The following is a 20,627-nucleotide window of genomic DNA, read 5'->3' as shown; positions in this document are numbered from 1 at the left end:
TGCCAACGTTTAAATTCAAAACCTGAGAATTTTTTCGGCTTTTCGGTAGGTGCTGGAGCATTTGGAATGTTGATTGGAACATTGTTGCTTTCTGTCGCCATCTTTCCACACTAATTTTGCCTTACGATTGTTATTTGTGAGTGTAGAAAATAAAATGACGATATTTAAAAAGATGCAGAACCGATGCGAGAATAAATCTCTCTCCGTAAGGCAAAATTACTTCCTCTCTGTGCTTGCGAATCTACAGTAATTGGCTGCAAGATACAACGGTTTAGGGATGATAGACGAATCCTTAGCACTAGGAAATCGCTATCCGGTCAAACGGCTTGATACTCAGGACTGAGTATGTAAACTAAACTATTATGACAAGTTGATTATCTGAATTCGTTGGTGTTGTTCTCATTCTGGGGGGGCCTATTTATAGTATGTGGAGGGGGTACTGTGAAAAGGTGTGTCTGTAGGGAGGAGGCTGACCGAATCAGTGCAATGGTTCAGCCAAAGGGCTTGATCTAACCATCACACTGTTTCGACCAAAGGATATGATCCAACCTCTGCTACCTCACTCAGTCTTATCCAACCGCTGCCACGTCAGCACTGGTTCAGCCAAAGGGCTTGATCGAACCATCACACTGTTTCGGCCAAAGGGTATGATCCAACCGCTGCTACCTCACCCAGCGCCCTTCCACCCGGATTCCTTATCCGCCACATAGGTGACACATGTCGGTATAATCCGCCACGTCACCGAACCGACTATTCCACGTCACCCGAGTCACTGTTTCATTTATCAAAACTAAAGGCTCCTCGCGACGATGCGAACGAGCGATGTGCGCCTACAAAGGCTAAGTCAAAACCCACTTGGGTGCAACATAAGGTCCACCATAGAGAAGCACACTTGATTGTTTCTTTATGGTAGAGAGTACTTTATAAATAGCTTACAACTTCCTTGTTTTTCCAATGTGGGATAGCACACCACATTTTCATTTACAAATAGCTATCTTTGGGCATTAATTACTCATTCAATTTTTAATAGATTTGAACAAGTAAATATACCAAATTAATCTACTCAACATGTAGATTCCAAAATTATCATTTAATTTCATTAATTACTAAAGTAATTATAGTATTAATTAGCTATTTATTCCAACAGGAAGTGCTTCATTTGTCTCGTTTGACTTGGTTTGTATTTTTTATAATTGTCCCATTTAATTTGATATTTTGTTCAGTAATAATTTCATATTGTATTAAAGATTGAGTCGCACATTTCTATAGTATAATCTTATTTTTGTAAAATCACTGTGTAAAAAAGAAATTGGCCAAATAAAATAAAACAACTAATGTAATTAGTAACAGATTGAAGGAGTTGTACACTTCCATTCATTCATTAATGGTGAATTACATTTAGGAAACAGTAACAAACAGCATACGAACTCTTTTCCAAACATTTGGGCAAAGGTGGGATACAACACATTACACACACATGTACTTATATTTATGCATATATAAAAGAAATGAATAAGGAAGTTAAGTTATCAAAAAAATGAGATAGCCTACACAGGTAGAGCAGCTCTAGAAGCAATCCAAGTTGGTCATGAAGTGTGTGAAACCAAGCTAGTAGCTACATGTAGGCCTCTTGACCAAACAAACCTTAAAATAAGAAAAAATATTATAAACTCACATTCCTAGGTGTAATGAAGGTCATTGTCCAGATTTAATTATTAAAAGATATAGTAAATCTAACATTAAGAGTTGGCACTGTCAGTTGCTAGCTCAATCCAGTCTTATCTTTATTAATTAAAAAACATAAGTACAAACAAAAGCAAAGTTAAATACATAAAAGGCTGTAAAACTAATGTACATGCCTTAAGATACAAATCATGATACTTATAAGTAAAGTTTGGATAACATAAATTGGGTGAAAGATAAAAGGGAAAAAAATATTTAGTATCGTTATTATTCAGACGTTACATAAAATAATATTTGGAGGTGATGTGAAAATATTTATGCCATGTATAAGTGTCACATACTCATGCATTCACCATTAAATTATTGTACTATTCCATACCTACAGCTTTGGTCAGAATTCTGGGATATTTCTTTTCTATTTTAAGTAAATGGAAAATTTGTTAGGTAGGATATTTTTGTGTGGGTAACATGAAATATTTGATTGAGAACTATGAAGATTAATGTGTATTTATGACTTGAAATCTTATAAAATAATTTATATTTTGAAGTGTAATGTTTATGAATACGCGAGTGTAATCAATTTCTAAATGGCATTTTGTTTTAAAGAAGTCGTCACCTATTAACACTAACTAAGATTCATTTTCAAAATCACACCAAGTTTTTTTTTTCTTTACTCAAAAGCTATTTTCAACCATGACAAAAGAGAATAATGCATAAATGTTAACGTTCCAGAAATTATATTACACATATATGATACATTGAAATAACTTTAGATATATAGAATTTAGATGTGGCGGTGGTTTACTGATTAATACTAATGATCAAGAGTTTTCTGTTTAATTTAATTTTATTTATAATTATTTTTATGAAGCATCAAGAGCTCTGTTTTTTATGCGAGGCGTGGGTATAAATGCAGCATCTTTCCTATTAAGTTATCCTTTTCATTTCCTTCAAATCACCCATTTATTTTGCTTCCTCCCTCTCATTTACTCTCTCTCTCTCTCTGCTTCCTGATCTTGTTTCCCCTCTTTCTCTCTCCTCTTTATTGTTTTCTTGAATGCTCAGGTCACTGTGTACAGTACATAACAGTCTCAGCTTTGAACGATAATATTGCCACGAATTCAAAATTTGAAGAAAGAAAAGAAAAAAAAAAAAAAGAATTCTTCAAGGGCTGCTCAAAAACAGTACCGAAGCTCTTAAAGGCAGCCCACAATCTCAAAATGGTATCTTTTCTTTGCTTTTGTCCCTTTTTAGTTCTGCTTCACCAGAGTACTTACTGGAATCCCTTTTTTCCATAGGGTTTGTTTTTGAACGAGTAAATGAGGGTGCTACTGGTATTTATGATGCTGAATTTAATGTTTTCTGCTTCTATTGACTGAGTTTCTGAGAACTTTCTTGAGCTCTTTATTGAACTGAGCTATGTTTTTTCCCCTCTGCATTAATGGAGTTTTGCGTGCTTTAATTTCAGAGAGAAATAGCTTTGGGAACAGTAGTTATCAGTGGTGTAGTTGTGGCATTCCGTTACATGTTTTTGGCTCTGTGTGGTGTTTGTTTCTCTTCAATTCTCGAGTCATACAACTTGGAGTGACTTATTATTAATCTCTAATCTGCTCAGCTGTTTCTGAAAGAGTACTTTGACTGTGTGAGTTTGGTGTTTTAGCTGGGCTCGTTTTTCGAGTTCATATGATAATCCCTTGAATTCTTTCTTGCTGAATTTTGCGAAAATTCCTGGAATTTGTTGATCATTAGGTTTGAGAATTTAGGGCACTTCTAATTTGAGTTACATTTTGCTTCTTATCAGGGTGTTTCGATTCTTTGAAGGAGTGTAATTAGTCCTTTGCTTGGTGGTTTCTTCTCTCTCTCTCTCTCTCTCTCTCTCTCTCTCTCTCTCTCTCTCTATCTCCCTCTCTCTGACTATGGATGTTGCTGGAAAAGATGCCAGTGTTGAGCCTTCTAATGCAAATGATGATTCTTTAAACTATCACACGCCTAATATGGCTGCAGAGTGGCAAGTTAGTGGGAATAATCTAGCTAACACGTCTATTGGGATGATGTCTATCTGCAATTCTTTGATGGAGTCCTCTGCTTGCTCATCGCCCTCGTTGGTCGATTCATTTTGCCCTCCCGTTTGGGACCATTCGATAAATGGACAGAACTTGGGGTATTGTGATGTGAATGATGCTAGCACTTCGAGTAACCTTGGTTCCGTGAGGGCTGACTTGGGTTGGAATCCGACTGCAATGCTGCGAGGGGGTATGTTCATGCCGCCCGTTTCTGGGATGCTGCCTAACTTTCCAGCTGATTCTGGTTTCATCGAGAGGGCAGCGAGGTTTTCGTGCTTCAGTGGAGGGAATTTCGGTGAAATGATGAATCCATTTGGCGTTCCCGACCCCCTGAATCCGTTCTCTCGGGGCTTGGGAGTGGTTCACTCCCAGAGGCATGAAGTGAATGTGGCCGAGTTATCCAAAGAGGGTGGTCCGTTGCTGGGGAAGCAGGGGGCTGAAGGGAGCCCTTTCAAGAATGAGAAGAGGAGCGAGAGTATTCATGATGAGGCGAAGCAGGGAGTTGGGGCGTCGGGTAATGAGTCTGATGAGGCCGAGTGTAGTGGCCGTGGCCCTCAAGAGGAGGTTGACTGCGTGACGGGGGAGTCTTCGGGTAAAGGGCTTGGCGCTAAGAAGAGGAAGAGAGGAAGGGGGCAGGTTTTGATCTTGTTTTGTTGTTTCCTTTTTCATTTCCGCACTGCAAAGATGTATGCAGCTAGTCTTTTGTGATTTGATTCGATTGTGTTTGCCATGCCAGGATGCTCAGAATGAGGAGAACAATGAAACCCCTACGCAGTCGGCTGAGACAACAAAGGATGTGGCGGAGATGAATCAAAAAGGTGATCAGAAGACAACGTCGAACAGCAATCCTGGCGGCAAGCAAGGGAAGCAGGGGTCTCAAGGCTCGGATCCGCCTAAGGAAGATTACATACACGTTAGAGCACGAAGAGGCCAGGCGACCAACAGCCATAGTCTCGCTGAGAGGGTAATAATCTTCGCTTGATACCTGTAAAGTGACAATCTTGAACAATGTGATATAATCTTCGACTCCATCGATTACTGTGAAATACAACTTGTTTCTTGAATTGAAACTAGATTAACTGTTGACGATGCAGGTGAGGAGGGAGAAGATCAGTGAAAGGATGAAATTCCTTCAGGATCTTGTGCCTGGTTGCAGCAAGGTATTGTATTGTTGATTAAGGGTCATAATTAGCACCAAAATTTATTCTTCAACGCTGATTTTTTCTTTTCTTTCTCGTATCAGGTCACTGGAAAAGCTGTAATGCTTGATGAAATCATCAATTATGTGCAATCACTACAACGACAAGTTGAGGTAGGGATATAAGTTCTCCTAATATTTTCAAGTATTAGTTATTATACAATACATTAGTGATATGTGGAGTTTATCATCTAGAAATCTTTTGCACTTGGATTTTAAGTGAAAGATTATGGATAGAATTGCTTCCCTTGTCTGTTTCAGTTCCTATCGATGAAGCTTGCGACTGTAAATCCTCGTTTGGAGTTCAATATTGAAGGGTTTCTAACTAAAGATGTAAGATTACACACCTCCTATCCCAAATCCATAGATTGTTGAGCATTGATGCAGTTACTTAGTTCCTAGTTTGTCTGAAAAAAGTGATAAATTGACGACAGATGCTACAATCTAGAGGTGGTATGTCGTCGTCACTGGGATTACTACCAGATATGACTATGCCGTTTCCTCCAATTCATGCGCCACAAGCGGGGCTAATCCAGACATGTCTTCAGAGCAACTCTGCTGAAGCTCTTCGAAGACCAGTCAATCTCCAATCACCTTCGTCTCAAGTAAGTGTTTCATTTGATGCACATGCTTCCGCAATTGAAGAATTCCAACTGAATTCGTCATCTTCAGGTATCCAATTGGGAGGACGAACTTCACAATGTGGTGCACATGGGCTTCAACTCGACTGCTCCTCCCAGTAGCCAGGATTTAAGCGGTAAACGACAATCACAATCACAATCACAAAATCGTACTTGCTGGTGATCTCAGTTGTTGATCGTCTCTCCTTTCAGGCTCTCTACCACCGGGACACATGAAAGCCGAACCCTGATCAATCACCAATCTCTATAATCTAATATCTTCTACTGGACGAAGCAATTGAACGTATTCACCTATACCTTATCCGGATGCATATACTTATTCCCTGTCTGCCAATTGCATATACTGGAGTCAAAGCCTCTGCCCCAAGTGTAGCAACGGACAATCACTGCGTATTCAAGCATTGCGTGCCGCAGTTCTGCTGCAGAGTCGCCATCTCCAGCTCCATCATGTCGTCAGATGAGAATTGTACATTCTTCACTAATGCCAGGAGAGATTGCCGCAGATGATATTGTTAAAAATCGAGTATAAAAATATGATGTCTTTGCTCCAATGTGTTTGGCCTAGTTGAATGAGTGCCTCAAAATCGAATCAATTATATATTGTGCATTTTTCCCTTTTCCAGATTGCATATGACTCCGTTCATATTGCTTGTTCAATTGTCTGCAAACATAATGCAAAAAAATTATGGCAAAGTGAATCCGCACCTCTCTCTCTAAATGGAATTTCTACGAACCTTCACAAATAATCACACGCATTATAATTTACAATCATGTAGCAAGGAGGTTCAGCATCATTTTCTTCTTTCTCCTTTTCAAAATCGACCAAAATCTGTAGGCATATCTTGGATAAATCAAAGAGAGCAAAATTAGAGAGCAACACTAGTTGACCAAGGCGGAGGTTATGAGGGGAAGTGCGCCGTTGCCGCCGAGGCATATCTTGGACAACGCCGCGTCGAACGTTTCCGATTACTACGTTTCGCGGCTGAAGCAATGCTGCGAAGCCTACAACATACGGCAAGCGAAACAGCTCCACGCGCACATCATCAAGAACCTCGTGGACCCGGAGCCTTTCTTGCTCAACAATCTCATCAATGGGTACCACAAGCTGAGCAACACCGCCTATGCACGCAACGTGTTCGATCAAATGCGCAGACCAAACCATTTCTCGTGGAACACTGTCCTATCCGTCTACTCGAAGCAGGGGGACGTTGCGAATATGGAGAAGATGTTTAATTTGATCCCACGTAAAGATGGGGTGTCGTGGAACTTGGTGATATCGGGTTATATAAAATGCGGGTTGATTGACAAGGCTTTGGAGGCTTATAGATCGATGTTGAGGCACGGGTTGGAGAGCCTGAACAGGATCACGCTTTCCACGGTTATAATAGTGCTGTCAAAAAAGGGTTGGGTGAATTTGGGAGGGGTGGTTCATGCGCAAGTAGTGAAGCTCGGATTCGAGTCGTATGTTTTCGTGGGGAGTCCTTTAGTTGATATGTATGCAAAATGTGGATTGATAAGGGAGGCCAAGCGCGTGTTTGATGAGTTGCCGGAGAGGAATCTGGTTGTTTACAACACGATGCTTATGGGTTTTCTGGGGTGTGGGATGTTGCAAGAAGCATACAGTTTGTTTGGATGTATGCCTGAGAAGGACGCGATTTCTTGGACGACCATGATCACTGGGCTAACACAGAATGGGATGAATAGAGAGGCGCTGGAGCTGTTACGAGGAATGAGATTGAATGGAGTGAGTATGGATCAGTTTACTTTTGGAAGTGTGTTGACTGCTTGTGGAGGTCTTTGTGCATTGCAAGAAGGGAAGCAGATTCATGCATATCTGACTAGAACTGATTATATCGATAATATTTTTGCATCAAGTGCACTTGTTGATATGTACTCAAAGTGTGGTGACATCAAGAACGCGGAGAGAGTTTTCAGGAAGATGTCGTACAAGAATATTGTGTCGTGGACTGCCATGTTAGTAGGCTACGGTCAGAATGGGTACAGCGAGGAAGCTGTGCGGATATTCTGTGAGATGCAGAGAAACGGAGTTGAGCCGGATTATTACACTTTAGGTAGTGTAATAAGCTCTTGTGCAAATCTGGCCAGCCTCGAAGAGGGAACTCAGTTTCATGGTCAAGCAATGGCGTCGGGTTTGATTGCCTTTATAACCGTCTCCAACGCACTTGTAACCATGTATGGTAAATGTGGCAACATCAAAGAGTCGCATCAGTTGTTCAATGAGATCAGAGTGAAGGATCAAGTGACTTGGACTGCATTGGTTTCCTGCTATGCGCAGTTTGGAAAAGCTAACGAGACCATCGGTTTATTTGAGGAAATGTTGGCTTGTGGCCTCCAGCCAGACGGAGTTACCTTTGTTGGGGTTCTCTCTGCCTGCAGCAGGGCCGGGTTTGTGGAGAAAGGCCGCCATTATTTCATGCTAATGGTGGATAAATATGGAATTAGGCCAGTTCTTGATCACTACACTTGCATGATTGATCTATTTAGTCGAGCTGGGCAGTTAGAAGAAGCCAAGAACTTCATACTTGAAATGCCTTGCCGTCCTGATACAATTGGTTGGTCTACGCTGCTGAGTTCATGTAGAAACCGTGGTAATATTGAAATAGGAAAATGGGCTGCAGAATCTCTTCTTGAACTGGATCCACATAACTCTGCTGGCCATGTGTTGCTTGTCAGCATCTACGCTGCTAAAGGGGAATGGGACGAGGTGGCTCAGTTGAGAAAAGGAATGAGAGAGAAGGGAGTCAGGAAGGAGCCAGGATGTAGTTGGATCAAGTATAAGAACAAAGTGCACATTTTCACCGCTGATGATAAGTCAAGCCCGTTTTCGGATCAGATATACCGAGAGCTGGAGAGACTCTGCGATAAAATGAGAGAGGAGGGATATGTGCCTGATGTGAAATCTGTCCTGCATGATGTTCAGGAGTCGGAGAAACTGAAGATGCTGAACCATCATAGTGAAAGGCTGGCAATTGCATTTGGTTTGCTTTTCGTTCCCCCTGAGTTGCAGATAAAAGTGGTGAAAAACCTCCGCGTTTGTGATGATTGCCATAATGCAACCAAAATCATTTCGAAGATCACCCAGCGAGAAATTCTTGTTAGAGATGCTGTACGGTTCCATTTATTCAAAAATGGGGAATGTTCTTGTGGAGACTTTTGGTAGTGGATCTTGTTTGTGCTAAAGAGATGCCGGAAGCCTCCAAACTTAGTAGGAGGATGGCTGAAAGGTAATGTATTATATACAGATTCCGTTAAACAAGATACAGTATCATATTTTGTTAGAAGCTCAAAATTCATCTCCTTTGGGAGAAAGAATGATGCATTGTTTTTGGCATTTCTTGCTCTGTATATTAAAGGCATTCTGCAACTGGTTACTGATTTTTATGCATTATATCAAACAACTCCAGAGAGCTGATGAGTTAACATATTGTGTATATTCTTTTATACCTGTTATGCTTGAAATATTGAATTTTTTAGCATCATGTGAACCTACATATATCTACTTGTATGATTTTCACGATAGAAACCCAGTTCATTAGTCTTAAATATGAATAAACACATTGAATACAATAGTAAATACTAAATATGCAAAACTTACTTATTTCCCACTCACCGAAAAGAGAAGGGAATAATTCATTTTTATTGTTAAGAGAAATTATTATACTTTCTCTGGTTCTTGTTTATGTAACAGTTGCAGAGTTCAGGACTGGATCTCGACTGATTCAAGATCAAGTACAGAATGAGTCGTTAAGTTTTTTATTTTCAGTGATGATTGAATAAGCATTCAGGAATGCTCCTGAGTGACGACTGGCTTATTGGAAGAATTGATGCAGTGAAATAGCTTAAAACAATAAAGAGATTGAAATCATACTACAGGCAAACTACAAGATATTTGTACTAAACCCTCGAAATCTTGAATCGAAAGCTTAATGAAGGACAGATATGGAAGCTGATGTGAGATGTACTCTTGGTCGTTCACTTCATTCTTCTGACTCTTCTTTCAATGTTTTTGTTGGGTCTAATTCCCTGCTCTGTGTGCTCTGCACAAATTAGCTCATGATGGTGAATGTTTGGGCAGGACCAGAGTCGATGTTACTGGAGTAGAAAGATGTTAGGCAATTTACCTGAATACGAGTGCAGATGTCTATGACTTCAGGAAGTGGTGCCCAGTCGCCAAAGTTTCTCTCAATGAACTGGTACGCGATCCCACTTTTACCTTTGCCAACTATGAAGAGTCCACCTTTGATCTCACCTTCACCCTTAAAGTTATTTTGCATGCCCGAAGCTTTTGCTCTCCTGTAGTTAGCGATGGCTCTAGGATTGAGTAAGAAACCGGATATGAACTTGTCTTTGAGCAGCTTCCCTCCACCAAGAGCCTTGAAGAACTCCTGTCCCCTGTCATAGAGCACGGCACCACCCCAGTATCGTGGCCAGAAATCTTTTATCTGAAACCATTAAATTTGTTTCATTAATTGTCGTTTTAGTCATGTCTCATGATGCATAATAATCTGAGAGAGAAATTGAACCTCTGACTCTATGTGCTCATGAATTACTGCAAATAGTTGAATCCCAAGAGCATCAAATATAGGTTTCTTGGAGTAGAGTTGGTGCGCTTCAGCTCGGCACATGATGCACCTGATTGCATAAATATGGGTTAATTACAATTTATGACCTGAACTTTAGGGCTTGCTTGATTTATGAAATCGTACCCAGGCCTACGAATGCAGACAAAGATAGCCGGTTTCTCTCGCCACAACTCTGAAGTCTTCATCGGTGGTGTCTTTGACTTGATCAACCGCTCCATTCCAATCTTGTATTCTGGAGTTAGTTTCTGGACGGAGATATTCTCTATCGTGGTGTAGGGAGCTACGTTCTCGACTACTGGGGGAGGTTCCATGCAGCCACACACCCTAGGCTCTGCCGGCATTGCTGCTACAATTCCCTTGAAGACATATCCATCCTTGATTTTAAAGCTCGCCATGGACTGTTCCAATGTTAAATCAGAACCAGAACTGCTTCTTCCAGATGATCTCAGCGTAACAAGTTTATTGGAGTTGGCAGGTGTGAGCTGACTCTTATTTATGCTACTATTTCTGGAGGGCAAGTTGTTTCGCCTCCTTGCTGGGAGGGTATATGATGCTGGCAATGGATCTGGCGCACACGCAGTGCTTCTGTTCATGAAACGAGCAATATGGCCTCGTTTCATTCCAAACTGAGTAACTAGATCTTCATTACTCAAGCCAAGAAGCTCAGGCAAACCTTTCCCCGAAGCCTCTAATTGATCCCCGTACTGCATCAGCGACCGGTCATGCAGGTACGACCTAATTTCAATTGCATCCTTGAGCAGAGTAGATGAAAGGTGTTAACACTGTTATTTTCATTACTTCAAAGTTGAATAGCATGTGAATCGATTGAATATTATTTGATAGAGGGAACCAACCTTCTGCTGTCGAGTCAGGCCGATATCATCCATGTCTTCGGCATTCATCACCTTCAAAGTAGGTACATCATCCCAGCCTTCATCTAGCAGCCTTGGCAACAAGTCTTTCAGATATCCATTCCCAACAAAATCTTCTATTGAGAAAGAAGCCATCTTCTTGTTACACTTAGTACAGTTCTCCCAGTCACCTCTCTTTGTAAGTTTCTGAGTTGTATTTTACAAACTCAATTTATTGTGTTGCAAAAGAACCAGTGCTGGCCTAATCATGTAGTAGAGGTGTTTGACAAGTAAATGCATCCCATTCGATGATGTCAACGTTTGAATATGTCCGACATTTGTCGCAGCCCCCCCCTTCTTTGAGTTCTCAACTTGGCTGTTTTTTTCTTTTCTTTTCTTTTCTTTTTCTCACTTTGCCTTGTTCCATAGAAGTAGGCATTTTCTCGATGTCGTATGTGGTTGGATACTTGCTGAAAAAAGTCTAGTTTACTTTTATTTTGGAGCTGTTGGTGTTAAGTGGCTATCCATAAGGTAAGAGAAGACTACTATTTTATTTAGATTATCTTCTAGTTCTTATATTTGAAAGGATCAAGGCAACCACCTCTGTTTTTGTCTTATTTTATAATTGGAAGCTTTCAAATGTCCGAAGGATTTATTTTATCAATATTTACAATATTTGGGAGATCCTTTCGGCTTTGCCGGCCGGTTTAACTCCAAATTACATGTTTATCAATGTCGAGGTCCCATCATTTTTATTTTGGTTAAGATTTTTTACTTGTAACTTCTGAATAAATGCACTGCCATCATCATCATGGTAAACCAACAAAATTGAATTCTATCAGACGCAAATTAGAAACATTTCTCGTGCAAAGACCACATAAGGCACATCCCTTGCTTTTTTACAACTACATGGTTACATTTGTGATGGAGGTTAGTCTGTTAGATATGACCAATAACATAAAGTGTTCAGATTTAAAAAAAAATCATTGTAGAAACAAAAATTCTGAGAAAAAATTGCACACCAAATAAAGATGTTAATGAGGAGGCGAATTACAAGAGCGCCAATGAGAACTAGGAAGCTCGAAACCTTGTTTAAGAAAATTCAATGATTTTGCTGAAAACTGTATATAGCAATAATTCTTGAAAATGAACAGGTTTTACATGTTAAAGCTCATGGTATTTGATACGTTAGGCATTTTGTTCAAATACCTCAAAATTTTCTCTGCCATCTGCCTGGTGTACTCATCTCCGTGATGCAGTGCACTCACCAATGTAGCAGGAAACAGTCTGTCCTGTGATACGTTTGAAACAGACACATCTCCACCTTTCATCAAGAATCTCTCTATCACCCAAAATGCTTTCTGCCATACAGATTCTTCTTTGTGCTCCTTCACGACGTTCAGCACATATGAGAGAGCATGTTTTTCAGACAACAAGCTTACACTATTGTCCACATTAACTTTGTCATCTAGCAAGGAGGATAGTGCTGATAGTGCTGCCTCGATCACCTCCACGTTCTCATGGTCCAAGCAAGCCAGCAGCCTCTCCACAGCCTCTGCATCGAGGAGGCAGAATGTTTCCTGAGAAGAGCAAACCCCTCCATGTATGGGGCACAGTGAGAATTCTTCTCCTTTTCCTTTTCCTTTTCGTTTGGACAGATTGATCGATATGCATTTTCGGAAAAAGAAGAGTTTTAGGATCTTGGTTTTCTCCCTATTCGGAGGTCTTGATAGAGTGATCGATTGTCTTGACAGATTCTCCAGCCCTATTGCAGATAGCTTCTGTACCTCATCAGTGAATGATCTGGTTAAGAGTTCTGTCAGAACTTCGACCAAGTTGTAGGTTCTTGCTGTAAGCAAGATTTGATGGTCATACAATGTTGTCGTCAATCTGACAAGAATGCCCACTAAGCCTTCAAAATACGAACTTGCATGTCTGCTTGATCTTGTGCCACTCATCTGTATCTGATTGAGGCTTTTTATGACTGTAGGAACAGTGTTGCTGTTAACCAAAGCGAGGTTGAGCGTCAGGTTTTGATGAGGAAGCTTCGACAAGAGATTAGCTGAAACTGCATGCATTTCCGTGATCCTAGTAATTTCGGCTGGATTCTTGATTAAGCTCCCAGGTTGTCCTTGAGTTCTGCAGAGTCTATCCGATAATGTGTGTCCCATGAAAGCTGAGAGCGCGATGAGTAGCTTGATTGATGCAACCCCAAGCTCTTCATTCGTGGTATTGATCAGTTCGATCAGATTATAACTGGCTTCTGTCTCCTTGACAATAGAAACAATGGTAGCTGATGCTTTTGGGAACTTGATCAAGCACAGCAGGATTCGGATGAAGTTGATATTCAAGTCATCAGGGCTCGTGCTCTTGATTCTGTAGATAACGTTGTATACTATGTAGTCTGATGCCATTGAGTGACCTTGTGTGCTGACAGGGAAATTCTCGAGCTCCAGACCAGACTCGAGTATGTTTGCAAGTATTATAGCTGCCTCAGATTTTGAATTCATTGGTTCATTGTGGATCGTTCTTGTGAACATCTCCTCAACCATAGTCTGCATTATACCAGCTTCAACGAGTATTCCTGCATTCGGATGGTAACACGATATCTGCTTCAAGGCCTTGAATGCTGCATTTTTGGTCACAGAATTTCCACTTTGCACCATTTGGATCAGTGCTGGAGAAGCCGTCTCTGCTACAAACGCCATGCTATCAGTTCCAAGAACGATCTCCCCTAGATAACTCGCCATCTCCATTTTCATCTCCTCACTGCCTGTTCATTCAACTTCATTATATATGTTTACTTATTTTTAAGTGATTATATTTGCACCTATTTCGTTGCAGGAAGAAACGGGGTACCTTCGACTAGATGAGCTAGCAATGGTTCCCAGTATCCATTTTCTGCCATGAGCTTGATGTTATCTGGAAAAATCTCCAAGTTCTTCAAGATCTGATCAGCTGTTTCTGAAGCAAATGCATCCGAGGATTGTCTGTATTTGACTGTGATCAGCATCAGAATACCTCCAGCTACTGTCCCAATCTTATAACACGAGGATTGGCATTTTGATAGCTCAAGCAGGAGTGACACAGATGCATGTCTCACAGGTGTGTGATTACTCGACAGCATCTTTATTATGGTTGAGATATCAACTGTCTTCATGATTTCATCCTGTACCAAAAAGCACAATGTATTACATATGATACGAGTTTAGTATTGCAGAATAAAAGTTTTGTACAAATATGAACCAAAAGAGAGATTTTGAAGTGAACCACCTTCCCGTCTTCATCATCCTCGGCTAACTGTCTCAATAACTCCAGCGTTACATGTCTTACACCTCTGCTTCTGAATTCAAGAAACTTCGTGAGCAGTGGAATCATTCCAATGCTGCGAACCTGCACCTTGTTGTATGGTTTACTCTTGCAGATGCTTCGTAGATCATCGATTGCTTCAAGTACCATGTTCTCTGTACTGGCCAGAGAGAGTGCTGCTCGGGCGACCTTGATTCTTGCAGCTTCATTTCTCTCTTTCCACTCATCAATAGTTGCTTTGAATGCTACATTGCTATTGATATTTCTGTTCTTTAGAGTTTCTCCTGATTTTGGACAGACAATTTCCGCTCCATCGGCAAATTTTTCGAACCATTCAGTTATTGCCTTTCTCTCATAGGTCACTCCACTTTCTATTGTTACAGGATCTTCCATGACCTTCTTCGTCAGAGGACAGAAAAACGTGTCGTATAATGGCTCCATGTACTGAGCCAACTGTGGAAATGCCATCAATGAGGAGCCACCACTCAAACTTTTGGGGTAATTTCTGCCCAGGCTCATCGAACTTTCTTGGTCTTGGCTGGCACTCAGATACGACTGTGATGTATCTGATAACTGAAGATTCGTAGCAGAAGCATCGGCATCAACAGAATACAGATCTGTTTCCACTTGTTTCATTTCTTCCTTTGAGGGAACCCTATGAAGCTGCTTCCCTTTCGACTCTGAGCCATGAGATGGACTGACAGAAAATGAAACATCTTTCATCTCCTTTGAGAGAGCCTTAGCTGCCCATTCTGTGTATTCATGGTTTCCATATGTCGACAAAGGTATTAGGCTAAGGTTCTCCCCTATACCTCTCACAACATCTTCAAGTTGCTTCAGCATACTTGTGAAGTTGGGATATCTTAAAGTCTGTGTGTTTTTCCCTAATTTTGCAGTGAAGCTCTTGGCCAACTCTACTTTGTTGCACAGAGATTGTAAGATCTCAGTTGTATTTGTTGGAGTATTCCAGTTTATGTGAAGCTCCATGACTATGGCAGATGCCCGATAAAAGAAGCAGCCGATTTCAATGAAAATCTCTTTCTCTACTTGTATGTGTATCACTGACTTAATGATTTCTGCAATACTTGCCAACAAGGACTCAGCAAGTCTGCTAAGTGGACTCCTCTCATCCCTCAACTGGAGAGAGTAAAAAATCAAATTTATCAGACACAAAAAAAGGAAAATCTAAATATCCTCAACATTGAGAATTTGTCTGAAGATTGGTAAGTCTTTCAATCTTAAGTTTCTTAGATATCCTTATGATTTCTGCTTAGTTTTGAAGTATGATAGAACTGGTGCAAGAACTGATGTGTGTGTGTGTGTGAGAGAGAGAAAGAGAGCATACCTGCGACCAGTCGGAGCTATTGTCAGACATGTTTGTTAGCAGTGCAAGAAACTCAACTCTCGAAGATGAGAGAGTGGTGCCTCATTTCTTCAGTTAGAAAAGGAAATTTTAATATGTAGATCATTGAATGAGTCTCTGGAAATGCTTTCTGTATGCATCCTTTTCTTCGTGAAAGTAGCATTTTGATAGAATAATGCAGCATGCTATAAATTCTTGTATGATAATACTAAAAATCTTGATTATTTTATGAAACAGGATGTCAGGAGATGGACTCGGTCAGGCGTCAACTAATCAAGGTTTCATCTTCCAAGCCTTTTGCACCAACTCTATTACTATATCAAATGTTAGCTGAAGAGGGATACGTACTGACTGCCAGCAAAGAGCCACGAAGAAACGAAGTCGTTTTTGTAAGGTTGCAGAACGGCCAGTTCACTACTTTTTTAAAAGAATAAGTCCACTAGTTTCTTCATCCTTGCTGATGTAGTGAAATGTCGCCTTCATTACACACTTGGTAACAACTACTAAGAAGAGTAGATATTCTTCCTTTGACATTTTTTGTCCCAAGATGCATAATGTTATCAATAGTTCAATACCATTGATACGAGTCGTTAAACTTGATGCAGTTTACTGAGTCAAACAGATATTATAATATCCAAATGTGATTTTATTTGGGGTTATATGCATGTAATATCACAAATTTTATCGAACTATCTATACTAATAGAAAAAGAGCTTAAGACATTTTAAGGCACAACTTGTGGATTGTCTATTTTACCCATATTATATATTTTATTTTAAAATTATTTTACATATTATATATTTATAAGAATATATTATATTATACTAATAGAAAAAGAGTCAAAGGCATCTTAAGGCACACCTTGTGGATTGCTTATTTTACTCCTATTATATATTTTATTTTAAAATTATTTTACATATTATATATTTATAAGAATATATTATATTATACTAATAGAAAAGAGTCTAAGGCATCTTAAGGCACACCTTGTGGATTGCCTATTTTACCCCTATTATATATTTTATTTTAAAATTATTTGACATATTATATATTTATAAGAATATATGAATTCATTAGATTACACTAAATCTATGTGATATATTTCTATAGCTATTGATAAGGCAAATAAATAAATATATCCATTCAATAAATTATCTAATAAAAGTAATGAATTAATAAATTTTTTAAAATAATAAATTATCAAATAAAATAACATTAAGTACACGTACAATACAATGTACGTTCTTTCTGCTAGTGAACTTTAAAAGTTTCATTTTTATTACAAACTTCCACATTTGTTCAAGTTTATCACTGCTTTCATCTTCGGTAACAGTAAATTTGATGTGGAAGTAATTTGAATTTAATTTTACACGTACCACTAACGTGGGTTCAATATAATCTAATTAACTCTTAAAATCATAAATAATCCTAAATTCCTAAATTTCACCTAACTCCCTAAATCGTTAAAATCACACTTAAAGCTTCTACTTTCATTCCATGCTCGTAAGACACTGACTTCTCTCCACACTTGTCGGCGACGGCAGCAGCCCTCAACGACAGTAGCCTCTGAACCGCGTTCTTCCTCTTTACGTCTTCTTTGCATTCTTCTTACTCGAAGTCGCGTTCTTCCTTCAAGATGTGTTCTTTTTCTGCCGGCGAAAAAGGAGAAGAACTTTCACTGGTTGCAGATGCGAGAATAAAAAGTTATATTTAGGGTTTTGATTTTTCAATTCAAAAAATTTAATCACAAATAAGTACGAAACGACGTAGTTTCGTACAAAAATCAAACGCTGCATATTAGTCACCGGACAATAATAAATGTGTCGCATGTCGGCGAGCCACATCAGCGCTACGTCGTTCAAATTGGGGGAAAATGAAAACAGTGGGAAAATTGAACAAATGTGAAAATCTATACTCCCTCCATTCCACAAATAATTTCCTCTTTTTCCTTTTTGGATGTCCCCAAATAACTTCATCTTTCTTTCTTTTCATTTTTGGACAACTACCCACCACTAATAATACTTTATTTATTATTATTTTTCACATTTCACCACTCCCAATACTAATTAAAATACATTTTCACAACTTCCAATAATAATTATAACATTTTTCTCACAACTTCCAATAATAATTATAACATTTTTCTTCCACTATCAATACACTTTACAATTTTTTCTTTAAAACCCGTACCGTCCCCAAAGATAAAGTTATTTGTAGGACGAATGAAGTATATTATATGAAAGAGCAGTTTAACGGTAAAATTTTACCGCCATATTTTCTCTCTCCAATATATATTTTTCTCTCCCCCGTATTATCTCTAATGGTTATTAACTATATCCTCTCTCCCATGATTTATCCCACAATTTATTACACATCTATTAATTAATCTATATCTATATAATATAAAACATGCGTAAACTTTTTCCCATAAAAAATTTTCTCTCTTCACTTTTCATTTTTTGTTTTGATTCGTTTTTAGAAATCATCAACTTTGATTTATAAAAATATAGTATTTGATATGGATGTTAAATTAAAGATGATGACAAGATCTTTAGTTTGATGTAAAAATTATAAAAAATAAATTTAAGATAAATAAATTAGGGTTAATTGCATCAAAATACCTTATCTTTTCCCAAAATTTGGTTTTTTGACAAACTTTTTAATTGTAGCAAAATTTTTAGCCACGTTTCAATTTATTGCAATGTCCGTCCCGCATATATTTTCGGCCAAATCCATGCTGAGGGGGACCTCCGTAAAGCTTAGGTGGCATGTCGTGCCGGGTAATGAAACATTGTCATCTCAAATCTATTGCAATAAATTGAAACGTAGCTAAAATAAATTGGCCGGAAATGAATGGATTTGGCCGGAAATATACGCGGGACGGACATTGCAATAAATTGAAACGTAGCTAAAAATTTTGCTACAATTAAAAAGTTTGTCAAAAAATCAAATTTTGGAAAAATGTCAGATATTTTGATGCAATTAACCCAATAAATTATTACTATCATTTAAAGTTGCAAAAAAAAATTCTCTTTCATCTCGTATCTCACCTATCCTCTCCTCTCCTCTCTCCGACCTCCTTTCTTTGAATGTCATGGTTCTTTTGTTTTTTTTTCCTATTTCATTTCTCTGTCAATTTATTTTATTTTACTTTTTATATTTAAGTTAGACATCATTTTTAATATTTTCTATTTCTATTTTTTTGTTATAACAATTTAATGCAACTAAAAATATCAACTTATATTTGTTCATTTTAGAACTCTTTAGCTCGAATTTATATTAATATAAATTTATATATATATATATATATATATATCTTAAAACTAGAATTAAAATATGATTTAGATTTATTAAATTTTTGTATGAATTTTTACATTTATTTATATTAACATATAAAATTTATTTATTTATATTAACATATTTGTTATTTTTTATTTTATTTTTTTGGTAAATAGAGGGGGTTTTATTACCAATGAGCAATGTCGCAAAACTTTACAGGCTAACAAAGCAAAGACTACTAACTGAATCTAATTCTTCAAATATCTCATCACTTTCCTATCATTTGCTTCCATTGTAACTATGTGTAGTTGGCACTGTCTAACCACTTGCTCAACCGTACACACATTATCCCCAAATTTCCTTGCATTTCGTTCCTTCCATATACAATAAACCGCAATAGATAGTACCAACCTATAGAGAAGTTGCCTTCCAGACTTGGTTCTGCATTGTTCATGAACTCCACTCCATTCAGCAAGTTGCTTCCAAATATTTGCAGAAAAAGAGCACTTGAAAAATAAGTGATCAATAGTTTCATTCTCAATCATGCACAGAGAACACTCCTTGTCACAATAAATTTCAATAATTTTCTCCAGCTTTTCCACAGTAGATAGTCTTCTTAAAATAGCCAACCAAGTTATAAATATAAACTTGGATGGTGCAATATTCCTTGTAAGCATCATTTGCCACTCGACCTTTGGGGCATCACCCCTCATTGCCACATACATTCTTCGAATAGAGAATGTAGACTGAGTTAGGCTGCAATTACCTGAATTGAGTTGAGCAAAGTAGAACCTGGCTCGCAATATTTTTCGAATAATCCATGAAGATGGTTTGGAATGACATAAGTAATGCAGCTATGTCCTTTGATGTAATACTCATGAACCCATTTTATCCACAAACAATCTTTTTTTTGAGCAACTTTCCAGAATTGTTTGCTAATTGCAACCTTGTTCCACCATCTTATATCAGTGAGATTCCATCATCCAGCTGTTTTAGGCTGACACAAGTGTTCCCACGCCACAAGAACTCTTTTAGCAGTACCAGATTTTCCTGACCACAGAAAGTTCCTACAAGCTGCTTGTAATAGCTTGATGACTTTCTGAGGAAGTAGAAATATTTGATTCCAATAGGATTGAATGCTGGTCAAGACTGATTTGATGAGTTGTATTATCCCTGCACAAGAAATAAACTTTGCAGTCCAACAGTCTATTCTTCCTAGAATATTTTGTATTAATGGCTGGCATTGCGCAATTGACAGCTTCTTTGATGAGAGAGGCACACCAAGATATTTAAAAGGAAGCTAACCCTTTGTCATACCAGAAGCTTCAAGAATAGCAGCTTGTGTAGCATCATTCACCCCTCCAAAATATATAAAACTCTGGGTTTCATTAGCTTTTAAACCAGATACCTTAGAAAACTTTCCAAAGGCATACAACAACTTCCTGATTGAGCTTTCATCTCCCCTAGTAAACAAGAGCAGATCATCTGCAAAACATAAATGAATTAAGCTCAATCTCTTGCACTTAGGGTGGAAGTGAAACATCTTGCCCTCCTTTAGCTCCATTAGGCACATGTTGAGATATTCCATAGCTATCATAAATAAATAAGGTGATACCGGATCACCTTGTCTAAGTTC

The 20,627-nt window shown here is 38.5% G+C and overlaps 4 protein-coding genes across 20 annotated transcripts; 2 read left to right on the top strand and 2 right to left on the bottom strand.

The window, feature by feature from the left end:
- Positions 1 to 2,491: 2,491 nt before the first annotated feature.
- Positions 2,492 to 6,214, top strand: LOC130995941 (transcription factor bHLH49). Of its 12 annotated transcripts, none has more exons than XM_057921458.1 (9): positions 2,492 to 2,906; positions 3,485 to 4,382; positions 4,483 to 4,710; positions 4,841 to 4,906; positions 4,990 to 5,058; positions 5,206 to 5,277; positions 5,379 to 5,549; positions 5,617 to 5,701; positions 5,778 to 6,214. In XM_057921458.1, exons 2-9 carry the CDS (start codon positions 3,600 to 3,602, stop codon positions 5,813 to 5,815), a joined length of 1,512 nt encoding a protein of 503 aa, XP_057777441.1. In that variant the 5' UTR covers positions 2,492 to 2,906; positions 3,485 to 3,599; the 3' UTR covers positions 5,816 to 6,214. The 12 variants fall into 12 exon arrangements, with proteins under 12 accessions (XP_057777441.1, XP_057777434.1, XP_057777437.1 ...); XM_057921460.1 differs by having other exon boundaries at positions 2,620 to 2,952; XM_057921459.1 differs by having other exon boundaries at positions 2,620 to 3,017.
- A 119-nt stretch (positions 6,215 to 6,333) lies between these two features.
- LOC130995926 (putative pentatricopeptide repeat-containing protein At1g68930) lies at positions 6,334 to 16,371 on the top strand. Of its 6 annotated transcripts, none has more exons than XM_057921432.1 (7): positions 6,334 to 8,830; positions 9,682 to 9,799; positions 10,317 to 10,917; positions 13,031 to 14,145; positions 14,733 to 15,147; positions 15,246 to 15,572; positions 15,950 to 16,371. In XM_057921432.1, the coding sequence occupies exon 1, from the start codon at positions 6,487 to 6,489 to the stop codon at positions 8,764 to 8,766; it is 2,280 nt and encodes a 759-aa protein (XP_057777415.1). In that variant the 5' UTR covers positions 6,334 to 6,486; the 3' UTR covers positions 8,767 to 8,830; positions 9,682 to 9,799; positions 10,317 to 10,917; positions 13,031 to 14,145; positions 14,733 to 15,147; positions 15,246 to 15,572; positions 15,950 to 16,371. The 6 variants fall into 6 exon arrangements, with proteins under 6 accessions (XP_057777415.1, XP_057777412.1, XP_057777411.1 ...); XM_057921429.1 differs by having other exon boundaries at positions 14,261 to 15,134; XM_057921428.1 differs by having other exon boundaries at positions 9,295 to 10,917; positions 14,733 to 15,134.
- LOC130995948 (uncharacterized) lies at positions 9,442 to 11,196 on the bottom strand. The gene is made up of 5 exons (XM_057921471.1): positions 11,044 to 11,196; positions 10,313 to 10,941; positions 10,130 to 10,238; positions 9,728 to 10,048; positions 9,442 to 9,643 (listed from the first exon to the last, which is right to left on the bottom strand). The coding sequence occupies exons 1-5, from the start codon at positions 11,194 to 11,196 to the stop codon at positions 9,584 to 9,586; spliced, it is 1,272 nt and encodes a 423-aa protein (XP_057777454.1). The 3' UTR covers positions 9,442 to 9,583.
- LOC130995920 (putative U-box domain-containing protein 42) lies at positions 12,055 to 15,953 on the bottom strand. The gene is made up of 4 exons (XM_057921417.1): positions 15,695 to 15,953; positions 14,314 to 15,486; positions 13,900 to 14,209; positions 12,055 to 13,813 (listed from the first exon to the last, which is right to left on the bottom strand). Exons 1-4 carry the CDS (start codon positions 15,722 to 15,724, stop codon positions 12,198 to 12,200), a joined length of 3,129 nt encoding a protein of 1,042 aa, XP_057777400.1. The 5' UTR covers positions 15,725 to 15,953; the 3' UTR covers positions 12,055 to 12,197.
- Positions 16,372 to 20,627: the final 4,256 nt, after the last annotated feature.

This window comes from Salvia miltiorrhiza, chromosome 7, assembly GCF_028751815.1.
Source record: "Salvia miltiorrhiza cultivar Shanhuang (shh) chromosome 7, IMPLAD_Smil_shh, whole genome shotgun sequence".
Taxonomy (NCBI): domain Eukaryota; kingdom Viridiplantae; phylum Streptophyta; class Magnoliopsida; order Lamiales; family Lamiaceae; genus Salvia; species Salvia miltiorrhiza.
This window is presented reverse-complemented; position numbering and strand designations above follow the sequence as displayed.